This window comes from Neofelis nebulosa, chromosome 9 (genome assembly GCF_028018385.1).
Source record: "Neofelis nebulosa isolate mNeoNeb1 chromosome 9, mNeoNeb1.pri, whole genome shotgun sequence".
NCBI classification, from domain to species: Eukaryota; Metazoa; Chordata; class Mammalia; order Carnivora; family Felidae; genus Neofelis; species Neofelis nebulosa.
In genome coordinates this window covers 25,232,169-25,249,181 of record NC_080790.1, presented here as the reverse complement: position 1 = coordinate 25,249,181, position 17,013 = coordinate 25,232,169, and the positions used below count along the sequence as shown (strand labels likewise).

General features: G+C 51.1%; 1 protein-coding gene across 5 annotated transcripts in view; it reads left to right on the top strand.

Moving 5' to 3' along the window:
* GALNT14 (polypeptide N-acetylgalactosaminyltransferase 14) overlaps positions 1-17,013 on the top strand; it is a 209,955-nt gene that overhangs the window by 147,300 nt on the left and 45,642 nt on the right. For all 5 annotated transcript variants that reach the window (XM_058682956.1, XM_058682955.1, XM_058682960.1 and 2 more), the window contains exon 3: positions 12,367-12,465. In XM_058682956.1, the coding sequence (XP_058538939.1) occupies positions 12,367-12,465 (99 nt within the window). The remainder of the gene's footprint in view (positions 1-12,366; positions 12,466-17,013) is intronic.

Genomic DNA, 17,013 nt, shown 5'->3' with positions numbered 1-17,013 from the left:
GGATCCAAAGAGGGCTCTGTGCTGGCAGCGGAGAATCTGTTGCAGGGCTCAGACTCACGAACCATGAGATCACGACCTGAGCTGAAGTTGGACACTTAACCAACTGAGCCACCCAGGCATCCTGGTCTTTATAATTTTTTGAGTTTTATTTTACTCCTACAAAAGAACCCATCATCTAGAAACCATTGCCTGACACTAATACTAAAATCTGAAACTGGATTGCATACAAGCTAAGGTTCAGTAATACCAAGGACAGTGATGCCCAATGGAAATAGATGTAAGCCACATGGGTACTGTAAAATTTTCTAGTAGTCCCATTTTAAAAGCAAAGGAAACAAGTGAAATTAACTTTAATGATATGTTTTACTTAATTCAGTGTACCCAAATATTTTGACATGCCATGAGTGTGATGAACTATTTTGCATTCTTTTTCGTACAGAGTCTTTGAAGTCTCGTGTGTCTTTCACACTCTAGTGCCCAGTGTCCACCACATTGGACAGCATGAGTCCGGGTGAAGAGGGTGTCTGGGCCATGTCTGGCATCCTGGTCAGGTAGCAGTCAGTCTGTCCCATCTCCCTTGTGGACGCCTTGTTCCTTGTCCCTGAGACTTTGGTAACCAAGAGGAACATTCCAGCCCTGTAAACACAGCTGGGTATTTCCTGTGCTACACAGAACACGCCAGAGCTCTGCACAGGCACCAGATGACTGTCCCAGCTGTGTCCCAGGACAGCCTTCGCCTGAGGCTCCCAATTTTTGCCACTGTGGCTGCATACTCCAGCTTCAGTTTTGGTGACTTGTCTGGTATCTCTTCTCTTTATGACTGACCTTGGCACCTGGCTCATCTTATAGCTCAGCAGTTCCCTTGAGCTGGTGTCACTCATAACTTGGCAAGGGACAGTGTCCCCTCTGGCTTTGCCCCGGTGGGAGCCCACCTACTTCCTCCCTCACTCACGCATCCACTCATTTCTTCAGACACGTATTGTGTATCTACTGTGCTTAATCACCGTGCTACGTTCTGAGGTCACAACCACAAATGTGTCCTTGTTTTTGCTACAGCTGACAGTACAGGGGACAGAAAAGTAAGTTCGCAGTGTTGGGTAATAAATTACAGAGGTGTCCTAGGGGGGGAAAAAGTATACTTCCATACACTGGAAAAGCCTTGGGAGATCAAGAAATGCTTTCTGGGGAAAGTAACTTCCAAGCCAAGAATAGAAGAGAAGACTGCCTGGCCTTGGAAGAGAGGAGAGTACATTTCAGACATGCAGGAGGGAGGCCATGCCTGCAGAGAAGTCCAGAGAGAGAAGGAGGGGGTCAGGCAGAAGAACATGGCAGAAACTAGGATCATGGAGGGGAGGAGTCAGAAGTGGTACTGGGTCACCGGGATGGTAAGCCGTGATTAGGAGTTTCAACTTTATTTCATGAGCAGTAGGGCAGCATTGAAATGCATTAAAAGTTGGCAGTATGGAAAGATCATTCTAGCTGCAGCATGCAGGATAGATTGGAAGGAGATAAAGCCAGCTTGGAAGTTGCTGCAGTAATCCAGAGAAGACATGATGGGAATGTAGAGAAACAGCCAGGTGGAGAGTTAAGTAAAGATTGGTGGAACTAGGCCTTTAATTAGGTTGGGGAGTGGGGGAGAAGCAGGATTCAAGAATATCTCTTGGGTTTGGGCACACTGTAGATGGTGATCTGGGGAACACGAAGGGCTCAGCAGGCTTGGCCGAGGTGCTGGAGGCGGCAGAGGCTGGGTGAAGAGGTCACCTCATGGGGACATCCAAGAGAAGGTGCTCATCAGGATGAGGGATAAGGTTGGGGTCATTAGAAAACAGATAGGAAATCAAAGCCTTAGAAAAAAGTTGAGTAATCCAAAGAGGAGCCTGAAGAGAAGACGGTTTAAGAGAATTGGGGGGGGGGGGGAACACTAGAATTTTAGATGAGGGAAAGAAAGAAAAGGAGAATCCAGAAGAGACAGCCTAAGAAGAGAATAGCCACACTAAGGTGATTTCACTAAAGCCAAGAGCAAAGAACCAAGTATTTAATAAAATGTGTGACCCTCAGTGTCAGGTGCTACAGAGATAACAAGTAAAGACTAAAAAGTTTCCATTAGAGGTAGAGATGTACTAGGGACCTTGGTGGTAGGATTTGGCAGGGAGAGGGTGGTTAAAGGACACTTAGAGGCAGAAGTGGATAGTGACCCCATGTGGACTGGAGCCTTGGGCCTCTCTGTATCATCTGACAGTCCCCCCCCCTCAATCTTGGTTGCCTTAAGGAAACAGCAAGTTCAGTAGTAAGGCCCTGAAGATCTTAGCTTGACCACTAACTAGCAGGGTGGCCTTGGGCAGGTCAGTGTACTGTTCTGGGGCTCCGTGTCCTCATCTGAAAAAAGAGGGAGCTGGAACCAACATTTTCTAAACCTGTGTCCCACAGAATTCTCTTTGGTAGGATGTTAAATGCTATGCTTTACTCACCATATACCTGGTAAATAGTTGAGTTCTCATTCTGGGAAAGGGATTGTAGGATGGGGGTGGGGGGAGGTGCAAGGGTGGGGAGAGGTCAGGTTCTGAGGTCAAAGCTTGGTAAACAATAAGCTCGCAGAGGTTTCAGAGCCTTTACCATGTTCATGTTCATCAATGGATCACGAATAAGGTGATCTAGTATTTTTCCAGTATTTCTCATTTGCCCAACTGATTTGACTTGTGTACACATTATTCACAGAGCATGCATGGGCTTCTCCTGGAGACACTGTCCAACAGCTCGTGGTGTAGGGAGTGCCTAAGCAAGTACTCTCTAGCATTGCAGGAACTCAGGGGTTTGTCTGGAGCCAAAAAGCATAGGGGCACTTGTACCCTAATGTTTATAGCAGCACTTTCAACAATAGCCAAATTATGGAAAGAGCCTAAATGTCCATCAACTGACAAATGGATAAAGAAATTGTGGTTTATATACATAATGGAATACTACTTGGCAATGAGAAAGAATGAAATATGGCCTTTTGTAGCAACGTGGATGGAACTGGAGAGTGTTATGCTAAGTGAAATAAGTCATACAGAGAAAGATACCATATGTTTTCACTCTTATGTGGATCCTGAGGAACTTAACAGAAGACCATGGGGGAGGGGAAGGGGGGGGAAAGAGAGGGAGGGAGCCAAACCATAAGAGACTCTTGAAAACTGAGACTAAACTGAGGGTTGATGGGGGGTGGGAGGGAGGGGAGGGTGGATGATGGGCATTGAGGAGGGCACCTGTTGGGATGAGCACTGGGTGTTGTATGGAAACCAATTTGACAGTAAATTTCATATTAAAAAAGAGAGAGAGAGAGAAAGGTCTTCCAGCTGCTGAGGGCTGCAAAATAAAGTAGAAGCAGGACTGAACCAGACTCTAGGGGAGTCCAGATATCCTGGCCTCTTACATCATAGTGTTCTCCTTCCCCAGTTAGCTTCCCAATTGTCAACAAAGACCCTATGGGGCCCTCTTACATTGCCAGGAAAATGGGCTTGCAGTGCTGTTTTCTGGGAACACTGTTCTGATCTACAGGCTGCAATGATTCGGATGGTGGAAGTACCCTAGAATGGTCAAGATGTAGGTTTTCTTAGAAATCTGATTGTGCTGGGAGTAGGTGGCCGAGAAATCAAGGAGGGTACTCTGAGGAGGCAGAAGTGAACTGCAGGCCCTGAGCTGGCCTGACAGGTAGAGTCAACCAGGAATATGGTGATGTTGGTGCAAGGGAAAGCGTTTGTTGGCCTAAGTAGCCTCACCCCGAGATCAAGTCCTCTGTTAAATGGCCTTATGCTCATGGAGGGGTGTCCACGACACCATCTAGGTCAACCTTTCTGCCGAGAATTAAGCCTTAAAGCCCCAGGACATCCATTGTATGAACTGAATTAACTTCTCTTCTGTGCATGTGGAAGACTACTATTATGTACCATCCATGGGAGAAGTGAGAAGAGAGTCAACAATTTTCTATGTATTGTATGGTTCATATTAAGAACCCCTGAGGGAGCTGAATCTATAAAAATTGGAAGAACCCCAAAAGGTACCACTGGAGAACGTCTCTCTGTATGTGGGTCTCCTGGGCACCCACACCTAGATCATCCTGTGGAATGGAGGTGTGGGGGCTCTGGGAGCACTTTATGGGGAGAATCATGATGCAATGGCTTAACTCTTCCACCAACTACCCAGGAGAATTTGCCTTTGAACCCAGTGGACTGACAAACAGCTGCTGAACTTGTTTTTCCAGGTAGCTAAGGGTACTTGTATTCCTTGCCTATTGCTGCATAACACATTACCCACAATTTAGTGGCCTAAAAGGATGTTTATAATCTCATTTTCTGCGGGCCAGGCATTCAGGCATGGCCCAGGTGGGTCCTTGACTGTTGGCTCTCACAAACAGTGATCAAGAGTCAGCAAGAGCCGCTGGCATAACTGGGCATAACTGGGCTGAACCCACATCCAAGCTCCCTCGTGTGGTTGTAGGCAGGATTCAGTCCCTCACAGGCCATTGACCAGAGGCCACGCTCAATTCCTTGCCACGTGGGACTCCCCAACATGGCAGCTTCCTTCACCAAAGTATGCAGGCCAGAAAGATGGATGCCCAGTCTTTCCTAACCTAATCACAGAAGCGGTATCCTGTTACTTTAGCTGTATTCTGTTCCTGAGAAGCCAGTCCCCAGGGTCAGCCCACTCCCCAGAGGAGGGCACTACACAAGGACTCGGGGAGTGGAGGCCATCTGCTGCCCACCACAGCACCCAGCCACGTTTCTAGGCAGCTCGCTTCCCTGCCCTAAGGGCTCACGAAACCCCTTCACAGAATACAGGAACTTAATAAAGTGTTCACCAATTAAAATGTGGCAGCATAATGGAGTAGCAGATCACAGTGACTCTAAGTGCCTTTAATGCGATGCAGGATTTCTGTAATACTAAGTGAGGACAGATGCTGAGGCAAGACCTAGGAGCAGTATATGTTTATGTGGATGAACAAATTAATCTGCATGTGAAATCCCAGTGAAATTGACATGAAATAAAAATTTCATGCCTTACAGTGTATCAGTGTTACCCATGAAATGAGATTAAAAGGAATTTCTGATTTTACAGTTGTCATACTTTTCATACTGCTTGCATTTTTCTCTTCTAAAGACTTGGGCTTGGACCTAGAGGCCAGGCAGAGGTTTGGCATTTTATACCTTTCGGGCCATCTTCCTTCTCCTCATGCCTGGGAGCAGGCTTCCTTATGTAGAACTGAGCCAGGAATGTATTGGATGGTCTCAGCTCTGAAAACGGAATCTGTGATCGTAAACGCTGGTGGCATGTTCCCTGTCGCTGTCGTTAGGCAGCTGACATTCTGGAAAGCTCCCTTGGCTAAGAGCTTTGCCCTCCTCATTCTTCCTCACACGCACCAGCTTTGGGGTGGGTGTAGGCGTCTGGGGGAATGAGGGGGAGAGATGGCATTCTCCCTGAGCCCTCTTCGGGGCTGGAGCCATGACATGGTGAGTCGAGACAAAGGTTGGGGAGGGATAGAGGATGTGCCACAGGCCCCTGCACCTGGGAATCCACAGACTGTTGCTCCCTTGGGGACAGTGTTCCCCCAGGAAACTGGTGCCACCCTCACTTTATGTCTTACAGCTGTGTTTCCCTTGGCCTTTGTGGCCATAGAGTTCAGGAAATGGAACATACAGAGAAGACAGCCCATTCCGTTTCTCTGCCTCAGTCTGACCTCTGCAGTGTGTGTGGGTCTGAAGGAATCAGAGGGAGGGGAGCAGCTTTCTGTTTAGGAACACGTATTCACGAATTGCCCCTCCCAGAGCCTCATGGAAATCACACCTTCACGGGCTTCACCTTGGCGGTGAGAGCCCCTGTCGGGATTCCCCTGTGGTGGCCCAACCAATAGTTGGCCCAGGAGTGGCAGCCTGTCCCTCTCCTCTGGGCAGGTCACTGCAACAGCTAAGTCCCAGCTCAGTAGCAACTGCTTCTTGGGTTGGTGACTTGAATTGGGGGCAATGGGTCCACACAGAGCACAGGGCGCAGGTGGGACCTGAGCAGCCGCTGGAGGCTTATGGATACCCTTGTGCTTGGAAGAGTACTGGCCAGGAGATGTTATGGCATGGTGATGATAGTGGCCTGGTGACAAGGACGTCTGGCAGGCCTGTGTTCAAATGTCTGCACTGGCTGCAGCGACTTACTCAACCCCCCTGTGCCTCAGCCGTTAAGCAGTGAGTCTGTTAAGCAGTGGCCCCTCAGAGGGTTTTGATGAGTGTTAACTATGCAGGGTACTCACTACATGCCCGGCAGTAGGGGTCATTACGTAGTAGTCTAAAAACATTCCCTGAGGTAGATAGGTCATCCCTGTAAACCGGGAGTTAAGGCTTAGAGAAGTGAAGTTCCAAGCTCCCAAATAAGTGACACACCCTGGGTGTCCACCCCACCCCCACTCCTCCCACCCCCCTGCCCATTGGCTTGTTTGATCTCCATTACATCGAGCCACATATTTGCGTGACCTTTCCTCTTTCTCTAACTGTCCTCAGTCTCCCCTCTGGGACACCAGACCGCCTTCAAGAGTCTGTCTTCTCACACTTGGTGCCAATGTCCATTGCAGGGGAGTCCAGTGGCTTTTCCTTTCCATCAACATTTGGGTAAAAATACTTATGTCTCTGCTTCAGAGTTACTGCATCTGCCTCTCCATCACTCCCTCCTGTTTCTACACTCCAGGATAAAACCCCAAATGTTTGTCATTTATGACCATGTCTTTTCTTCCATAAGGATGGCACACTGTAGGAGAAGGTGTATGTTCAGGAGGACTGGCCCCAGCCTTATAGCAGGCACACTTAGGACCACCAGGAGCCTCTGTTGCCCACTGATAAAATGGGGATGATGCTGATATCCTCACACCACTTACAGGCAGCTGTAAGTGCCGGTGTCACAAGCTTGTGCAATAAAATAGAAGGCATGTATACATTATATTTCTGGGGTAACTGACTGTTGCTTAGTACGTTTCTGGCATAGCCGCATTGGCACCTGTTGGGGTGCAGGGGTGGGAAGGGGAGGGCAAGCAGGGGAGCAGCGATTGGTGATGGAAAGGGATGGAAGAGGGAGAAGTTCCTACCTGTGTCCCGGGGCCGGCATCTCAGAACCACTGTGGAGGTGTCCTCAGCCTGTAAGTGCCCTGAACACTCAAAAAGTTGATGGTTCAGGAAGCACTTGGAGACACAGCTGAACTTGGGGAAATCAAGAATCTCAGGTGAATTTTTCAGAAAGAAAGAAAAGAGAGGAACAGGAGAGAATAAACTACACATGGGAAATGAGCTCAGTGGAGCATACGTTATTCAGGAGGTGCTGGGGCCATGGGGACAGCAGCCCGGGCGGGCGGGCTGGCGTCAGTCTTCCCACACAGCATGGGCCGCCCTTCCTCCCGGCTCTACCCCCGCCCCGATCTTTCCGGCTCATTCACTCTTCCCTCCAGTAAAACCCCTGAATCTTTAATAAATTATAAACAAGCTTTCCTGTCTGTCTGTGGGTACCAGATCTTAGCATTGCAGCTTTTGACATTCCTCTGGTGTCCCTGATAGATCTTGCTGTTTGATTAATCTTTTAGATCCCTCTCCCAGAGAGCCCACCATCTGAGCTGACTCTCCACACAGCGTCCAGTTTGAAGGATTTTTCTCAGCCTCTCTGCCTTGCTGCTGCCGGTGCCTAGTGCTTGTCCCTAAGCGGGGCTGCAGGATGCTAGAGACAAATCGCAGTTAAAAGTCACGGGACCCAGGGGGCGCCTGGGTGACTCAGTCGGTTAAGTGTCCGACTTCGGCTCAGGTCATGATCTCACGGTCCGTGAGTTCGAGCCCCGTGTCGGGCTCTGTGCTGACAGCTCAGAGCCTGGAGCCTGTTTCAGATTCTGTGTCCCCCTCTCTCTCTGACCCTCCCCCGTTCACGCTCTGTCTCTCTCTGTCTCAAAAAAAAAAAAAAAAAAAAAAAACGTTAAAAAAAAAAAGTCACGGGACCCGGGTTCAGCTCTTCTGAATCCCTCACCAGGTGTGTGGCCTTGAGGGAGAGCCTGAGCCCCAGTTTTCCTCTTGTATGGAGTGGAGGTTCTCAGATGCTGTTGCAAGGGTCAGATGAGACAGTGGATGTGCTGCGACCAGGGGCAGAAGGAAGATGCCTTGAAGTCCCCTCAGCCAGGCTAGGCTGCCCATGCCATCATGTTGTGAGGCTCTGCCCTGCTGCCTACCCTCCCTGGGTTGTGCATGCTGGGGCGCTTAGGGGATTCCTGCCCCACCTAGAGAGGAGCCCCTGTCCTGTATCCTGCAGGCACAGGAGGCTGGAGGGGAGTGAGGTCCAGGAGCACAATGGCCCAGGCTCCCACCAATGCCTGGCACACCACCAAGTTCTGCCCAGTTTAAGAGGTTGAACTGGCTCGTCTCCAAGGCCCCTTCCTTTTCTGAACCATGAGTTCAAGGTTCTGGTCCATAAGCGTGGACCAGTGCATGGAGGCAGGTTCAGCCACTGTAGTCATGATAATTCTACCTACCATCTTCTCAGCATCTGTTAAACACCTGCTGCTTTGCCTGCAGCCTGGGTTCTTCACCACAAGCCTGCAAGGGAGGTATTTGTCTGCATTGTATAGGTGACAAATTGGGGCTCTGAGAAGGCAAATGATGTGCCCAAGGGCACACAGCCAGTTTTTGGCAGATCCAGGATTCGCATTGACATCACAGCCCAGGTTCCTCTCTCTAACGTTGATGCTACGTTCTTTGCTCTCTCGCCCCCTCTTGCCTCCCAGCGCCCCTCTCCCTCTGTCAGACAGGACAGAACTACCCCATGGGAGGAGCCGTCCGCACATTTGAACTTGACGTTGAAAATAATGATAGTTACCGTTTTGTCAAGCATGGACTGTTACCTAACAACATAGTGATAATCTAGGGAGGGGGGGATCGCTACAAGTTAAAAAATCATTGTCTCCACTTTCCAGATGAGGAAACAGTTCAGAAAAGAAAATTCGATATCCAGCAACACAGCTGAGCCTAAGCTGAAAATGGTCTTTTTGACGGTCTTTCAGATTAACTGTGTTTTATTCACTGTCAGCAACAATCACAGCTTCTGATTACTGATGCTGGGGGGACCTTAAGCAGGAGGACCTCGGGTCCAACCTGTCTTACAGATGAGTAGACAGCAGACTGGGGAGGAGGGGGTTTGCTCACAGTCCCACAGTTGGTCAGTAGCATATGACCCCCAGGCCAGTATTCTATGACCTGTCTCACTCAGCACTCAGTCTGCGGGTCCAGAATCGTGCCGGGACTGGGACACCATACCCCATGTCCCTCGGTCCGTCCCTACCTCATCCTCCAGCTCCATGAAGACTTCACCAGCCGGGGAGAGTGATGCCTGCCTCTCTGCCCTCCAAGCATTGTGTGTGTCCATACTGCTGGCCTGTCGCACATGAACATGCCTGCTTCTGGGCTGGATGTCGCCAAGGCAGGAGAAAGGGTCTCTGTCCCCAAAAGCTCTCTGAGCACCTGTTCCCACTATCACCCTCCCGCACCAAGTTGTCCTTAAATAACTTACATCACGAAAGCTAGGGTTTGGGGCCCCCTTGCCTCCCAGGCTGCGGAAGGGAAAGCCATCCCTAGGGCAGTTTCTAGCACCTGACCCTTGGCACAGCCCTGGCAATAGTGGCCTTCTGAGTCACTTGGTTCAGTCTCTCTCTCTCTTTCTCCCCATCTCTGATGGAGACAAGGAGGTCCTGCGAAGCTCTCAGCTCTGTTAGCTTCCTGCAGAAGACAGATGGTTATTCTTCTCCCTGACATCCACCTCATTCCTTTCAGTGCCGCCCATGCTCACTGCCTCCTCCCCCTCTGCCTGGGTATCTCCATCCTCTCTGTGCCCTCACGGACCCTGCAGTACAGCAACCGAGGGCCCCCACCATGTCCACCTCAACCAGCCGTCTGCTCTCTTCCTTCCTTGTTGCTCCCAATTTAAACTCAGCTCTGTATACAAACATAGGCCACGTCAAGGGCTCTTCTCATCCACGGACCATGTCACGGCATTTTCCTTCTCTTTTCGTGATAGCTAACAAATGCATAAATAAACCACCCCCCTCCCAAACTTAGCAGCCTAAAAACAGTAGGAAGTGTGGTGTACCTTCCTAGTCTTTGTGAGCCAGGAATCGGGAGCATCCTGGCTGGGCGGTTCTGGCTTAGAGCTGCTGAAGCTTCTGTCATCTATAGGCTTGACCGGAGCTGGCGGATTCACTTCCAGGGTGCTCGTTCACATGGCTGGCAAGCTGGTGCCGGCTGTGGGCAAGAGGCCTCAGTTCCTCTGCATGCAGGCATCTCTCCGCCGAGCTGCCTGAACGTCCTCGGCAGCTGGCTTCCCTCCAGGTGGCAGTGCTTTGGTGATTTAGCCTTGGAAGTCACCCACTGTCACTCATATTCTGCTGGTCATAGGAGCTAGCCCTGATTCAGTGAGGGGGATAGAACTACACAAGGCACGAGGACCCGTAGGTGAGAGTTTCTGGAAGCCTTCTGGGAGGCTGGCTGCCACACCTTTGAAATACATCAAAGGTTAAGTCATCAGTTGACCTAGAAATGCATTTCCTGGATTTCTTTCTCCCTTTCCCCATGAATGGGCATCTAGTATACTTAACTCTTGTTCTAGGGCCATGGAGATAGACAAAGGTCCTTTCGTAGAGGAACTTATAGTCAAGCGAAGGAGACAGTCCAATCAGGAAGCTCTAGAAGAGAGACATATACACGAAGAACAAGTCACTACCTATCTGGGGGAGTGTGGAACATCTTCACAGCAGAAGGGAAAATTGCTCAGGGTCTCAAAGGATGAGTAGGGTCTCATTAGATGAAGAAGGGTGGAAGGACTTTGCTCCATGCGGAAGTCATAGTGTGCGTGGTGGTGGAGAGTTCTGCCAACATAGGGAGCTGCAAATGTGGAAGGTCTTGAGGGCTGTGTCAGGAGTTTGGACTTTTTGCATCAGGAGCCACTGAGGGCTTCAAGCCAGAGGAAGGCATGGGCGGAGCTGTGTGGCACACAGGACGTGACTGGCAGGGACAGAAGGTTCAGGACTCTCGGAGCCAGGCCCACAGGGATGACAGAGAAGGGGTGAATTCCAGGGGGTTTTCTTAGTAGGTACAGCTGACGTGATGTGGTGAAGTTTGTCTCTCTGGAAGCCGCAGGAGAAGGCCTAAAGGCCATGACTTACCTTTTCACTGTCTCTTCCCCTGGGGCCTTCCTTTCCCAATTCTTGGCTCCTGGTGGGTGACCCAAACCCAGATCTGCTCAGGCCCTGAGCACAAGAGCCCAGCCTTCTCTGTTCTGTTTAGGGTTTGCTCTTGGAGGAATGTGTTCACGTATCACGGAGGCCACAGGTGCGTCAGGCTCTCTGGCCTAGGACTGAGATTAAGCGTCTTCGGCCACAGACTTCTTTGAGAATCTAGTGAAAGCTACAACCAGCACCTTTGCCTACTTGACTTTGCAAACAATTTCAGGGGGTTCACGGTCCCCTGGGAGTCCATCCTTGGATCTCTGGACCCCAAATGCAAAGCCCTGAGCCTAGGACGAAATTGGAAAATGAAGACAAGACATGTTTGACTCACCAAATGTCTGTTATTTACTTCCTCATTTAATACCACTCCCCATAATTGGACAGCCCCCGAAAGAGCGACAAACAGGAGGGAGCACTTACCCAGGGATAGTCCCTGGTGGCACCGGCATCACTTGGCGGGTTTATTTTCATTATTATAGTAATTTTCGGGCTGCGGGCTACAATTTTCACTTGCAGCGAGGTATTAAATTGAAATTACCCCAGATGTAATTGTTATACGAAATGATCCTGGACACGTGGAAATGAATGTTTTTTTAAGATGGGGTTTTATTGTCTCTGCGCCAGGGTTTTAGGGCTCTGCCTTGTTAAACACACAAGATTTCCATGTTTGTGTGTGGCAGGAGGTGAGGGGTCAGCCTGGTGCAGTCAACTGGAGCTGCCGGCCGAGGACATGGTGGGGGCTCTGTCCGGGATGGACACAGACCAGGGAGCAGAGCCCAGGACTTGGGGTGGCTTTGTGTGGCTACCAGGAACCTCCATGCATGAATTCAGGCATGTGAGAAATCCCACATTTCTCTTCTGCACGTTCACTTAATTTGGATGTGAGCCCAAGTTCCCCTGAGGTGGTAGGAAATTGAACTTCAGTCATTCTGGGAACTTTCCTGCCCTGGGGTCTTAATCTGCACCGTGCAACCAGGTCAGCCCTCCCAGATGCCAGCCATCTGTCTATACCGGTGACCGCCAGTCACCTGGCCCCTTGGTGCCAGCCCTTTAGATCTGCTTTGCCCCCAAAGGTCTTACCTGTGCTCCTGCCTTTCCTTCCCCAGGTGCACCCTGCTGGTGTACTGTGCAGACCTGCCCCCGACCAGCATCATCATCACCTTCCACAACGAGGCCCGCTCCACCCTGCTCAGAACCATCCGCAGGTAAGACAGCCTCCCCCATCCATCCATCAGCCCTTCAAGGCCCAGCCCTTGGGAAGACCGGGTCTGCTCACTGGCAGGCTGGCCCTGTGATAAGAATGTCAGGCATGTCCCACTCCATGGAGGTGCTGTCTGATACATGTTATGCATCCATTCTGTCGCTCTTCGTCCTCCTGTGAGGGCGGCTCTTACCCCATTTTATAGGGGGATAGCCAGAGGCCCCAGGTGGTCAGTAACTTGGAGGTCAGTGGCAGCCACAGAGGATCTGGAGCTCTCGCCCTTAACCATCGTGCTAGACTGTCTCTGGAACATGAGCTCTAACTTCCATACCTGACAAGGGAGCCGAGGGGTGATGCTGAGTAAATACCCCACCCCAGCATCGGGCTGGGATTAGAACCTGGGTCTGCCAGGCACTGCAAGTCCCAGTCCACGCCTCTCCACAGCCTCCATGTGGCCAGGAGCCGCGGCACATGGCAGAGCAGCTCGAAGGCAGTGCTGGTATTTGCTTTCCCCTCTGTGTATCTTCTGTTGCAGCCCCAACCCCGCTCCGCCTCTCCACCCACCCTCAGCTCCTAGTCTGGGTCCACTCTTGCTCTAACAGGTGCATCCTTACTTTGGCCTGTGGCCTGCATGAATCTGTGACCTGCAAAAGCCCCAGCGCCAGCTCCCAGCAGAACTGCCCTCAGAGCACAGACAGGGCCCTGGAGACCTGGCCATGGTTGTTTTGCCTCCCTTCCCCATGCCATGTCCCTCCCATAACTCTGGAGCCCTCTCCCCATGCCCACCCTCCCCCCAACACCATCCGGCCCCCCTTCCTCTTTCAAGTCTCCAGCAGCATTGGCATCTTTGAAGGTGGTAATGGCAGCCATTGACCATGAGGTGCCCTCAGGTGCAGACGTGCCCCGGCTCATGCTGTCCGTTGGGTAGGTGGGAGGCCACTGCTGTACCCACTCTGCAGCTGAGAACACTGAGACTTGGAAGTACTGAATCAAAGCCCGCTGTTGCTCAGCTAACAGTGGTGAAGCAGGGCTCAAACCCTTGCACTCTGACCTCAGTTCTTAGCAGCCTCTATAGGCAAGGCTGTGGATGGTGGTGGTGTTCAGCATCCCTGATAGAGGTGTTGGGGTCGGCCCTGGGATAAAGTGCCTGTGATACCTCCATGCCCCTGGGACACATGGCCTGCTTGAGCCCATCCCTATCTGGAAGGCAGCGCATCGCATGGTCACCTGATCCCACAGAGAGGGAGGGCCAAGGAGAGGATGACCAAACATGGTGAAATCTCTTGTCATTTCCATCACTAAGCCACACCTTCCTGTGCCTGGCTGTGGGCAGGTAGGGAAGCTCCGGGTGATGGGAGGGAGTCAGCGACAGGCTCGCCCTGATGGCGGGCACCAAGTCTTCGGTGCTACCTGTCACTTACGATGAATGTCTGCCTTGCAGGGTCAGTGCATCCCATAGAAACGCAAGGAGGGAACTGCCCGAGTATGTGTTGTTTCCCCCTGTCTACAGGGGCAACTCTGTCTGCTGCCCAGATGTCCTTGGCAACCGGCTGGCTGCTTCCTTCTGCCAGCTGCTTGCCTTTTCTGCCCTGGCTTCTGTATTCGCCCCCCAGGCCCCCAGGTTTGCATTTGGTTTCCCAACAAGGCTTCAGCTCTTGACCAGAAAATGTCCTGAGTCACTGTCAGGAGTCAGTACCTTTCCAACTTGTAAACCAGTGCGGGCATATGGGGGGGAAACAGGGGTATGGGGTGATCCGATTTACCTGAGTCTTTTCTGGTGAAGGGAGAAACGTTGTTTCTCAGCCTCTGGGCTGAGCAGGGACATGGTGGAACGAAGGTGACTACTTTGAAAACACCAGACCACAGCCCCATGGCCATCACGGTCTGCTTGGGCAGGGTAGGCAGGGTTTCTGGAACAAACTATGTCTGCCAGATGTTTCCACGAGGGCACTGGGATCAGCAAGAGTCCTCACCTTCCAGGCTGGCCTCTCGTCTTCTTTCTAGGAATCCTCTGACACCATGCACCTCCACCCCCTTAACACACACACACGCACGCACACACACCATTAGAGCCTTCCTCTGGACTTCTTACTACAAATCCCTACTCTAGCACTTAATGCATTTTTCCCAGGTGTAATCTTCAGTGAACTCCTTTAGGGCAAGACTGCATCTTATTCACCCCTTACCAAAGCTCCCTGTGGCTCAGTTGCCTGATCAAGAAAATGGGAATAATAATCATAGCTACCGCATAGTGCTGCTTTGGGTTAGACAAGGGACCGAGAACTGTGGCGGGCATAGAGTCGGTGCTTGAGCAGCATTAGCTATCTCCATATCTGCACGGTGAGTGAGCTCTCAAAAGAGGCTGTTGGGTACCTGGGGTCACAAGACCTGGGGCCAAGTAAGTCCTTCCCCTGCTGCTTCCTGGCCGTGTGACTTGGGCAGATCACTGACCACATCTCTAAGGATGGAGATGAAAATATCCCTCGTGTTTCCAGTTCTACCACATTTTCCACAAGAAGACATTACCTGGAACATTTGAGGGTGTTATCCTGTGGGGCTTCCAGGCTCCCCATCGTTCCCTAACACCGTGTTTATATTCTCGAGGTCACTTGAGGTGCTCCCTGTAGACTCCTCCCTCTCAGCTCTAAGACACAGTTTTTCTTTTCTTCTCGCTGCTCTTTTACAATAGTAATAATGATACTTTATAATAATATCATTAATATTTTAAATGTATGCTGGGCTTTATGGTCTCCAGAACACCTCATGCCTCAGTCCAGTCGGAGTCCCATCCAGAACTGGAACTTTTGAAGTCAGGGGTGCCTGACGTGAACAGAGGCCCAAGGCCACCCGGCTAGGAAGCACAGGAGCCAAGACTCAGGTTTCTGGCTCAAGGGGGGAGGTTGGGAGGCAGCTAACGGTGTAACCCAGTGCCTCTGTCCACCAGCCTGATGAGCACTGCCTCCGAGGCCCTGGTGCCCTGTGCTCTGAAAGAGGGCTTAGGACCAGCGCATCATCACCATACTTTTCAAAAGGCACCCATGAAGTGCCAGACCACACACCAAACTCCTGGGCACTTTGCCAGGAGAGCCCATGGACCTATTTCCTGCCTCTGAGGAACTTCTGATATAACACCCAAGTGTGATATATGAAAACAGCAGAATGAGGGTAGAACTGTGTGAACAGACAGGCTTTTATATCATAAGCACGGTGGAAGTGAATTTTAGGGGAGGGGGGGAAGCAAGGAAGATTACTTCTAGAAGTTTCCATGGCCAGGTATTATTTGCCTTGGGATTCTCTTCCTTCCATTCCCTATCTTCATGCACAAATAAATCACCAGCCACTGAGACAGGACTGAATGAGGAGCTCTTCCTATCTCGCTTTGTCATCAGTGAAAGGATCTTCTCTAAAGTATCTTTCATCTTTAATGTTCTAGAATTCTGGTGGTTCTGCTGCCAGGCTCTCACAAGGGAAAGACGCTCAAGGGGAGGAATGAATGTACCCTCCCCCCCCTCCTCCCTCCCTCCCCCCAGCACTTGACTAAACCTTCGCCCCTCTGCCCATCCCTGCCCTCGCTCTCTGGCCCCCTGAGTTCCTGAGTTAGCTGGGTGAGGGCTGGGGGCTGGGAGGGTGTACATGAAGGTACTCAGAGCTAGGCAGTGGCATGATGGGGGTGGGTGATGGGGGCAGGGAGAGTCACAACCCAGATCAGTGAGGGGACTTCTTTTCTTAAGGAGACAGATGCAAGCCCCAAGGAATGGTTTATCTTTATCTGGTATTGCAGTGGGTCCCTGTGTATATGTGAGACCCAGAGCTGTCCCCTTCTTTTTGGAGTGTCCTTCAACCCGACACTGCCCGTGGGGGCTCTGGAGCATGCATGATTATACCCTGAATCTCCTTACTGTTGCTTTTTTTTTCTTTTTTGGTAAAACTCTGGATTTAGAGGGAACAACTTCTTAGGTTAAGGTGGATAAGAAAAGAGACACGGGGCCAGATTTGCCCGCTCTGCTCATACCAACTGTGTGGCCCTGGGCAAGCTCCTGTACCTCTCTGCCTCAGTTTCCATTTCTGCAAAACAAGAACTACCAGTAATAACTGCCTCACACGATGGTGGAGAAGAGTGAGTGGGTTCAGGCAGGGCCTGGCACAGAGGGGTCCTGTACAATGGACAGTGGCAGGGGTCCTGATGCTCTCCCGCCCGGGGACACAGCAGTGTTGTTACTCAGGGGCTCTCAAACTTGAGCAGGCATCAGAATTCCCTGAGAGGGTCCCATCCCCAGGTATTCTAACCCAGTGCATCTGGTGTGGGGCCCGAGCGTTCACATTTCTAAGTGCCCAGGCAGCACAGATGCTGCTTGCCCTGGGGTCACACTTTGAGAACCAGGATCATCATTATTATCAATAACCTGGATTCTGAAAGCAGCCCCTGGGCCACGCTCCATGCTGAGCACCTTTCAGGCAGCCAAGGAAGTTGTGGTGCTGGAGACTCAGTACCTACTGAAGCTCTCAAGCCAGCAAATGGTGGATATGTAGCTCTGGTACTTGAACCCAAGTC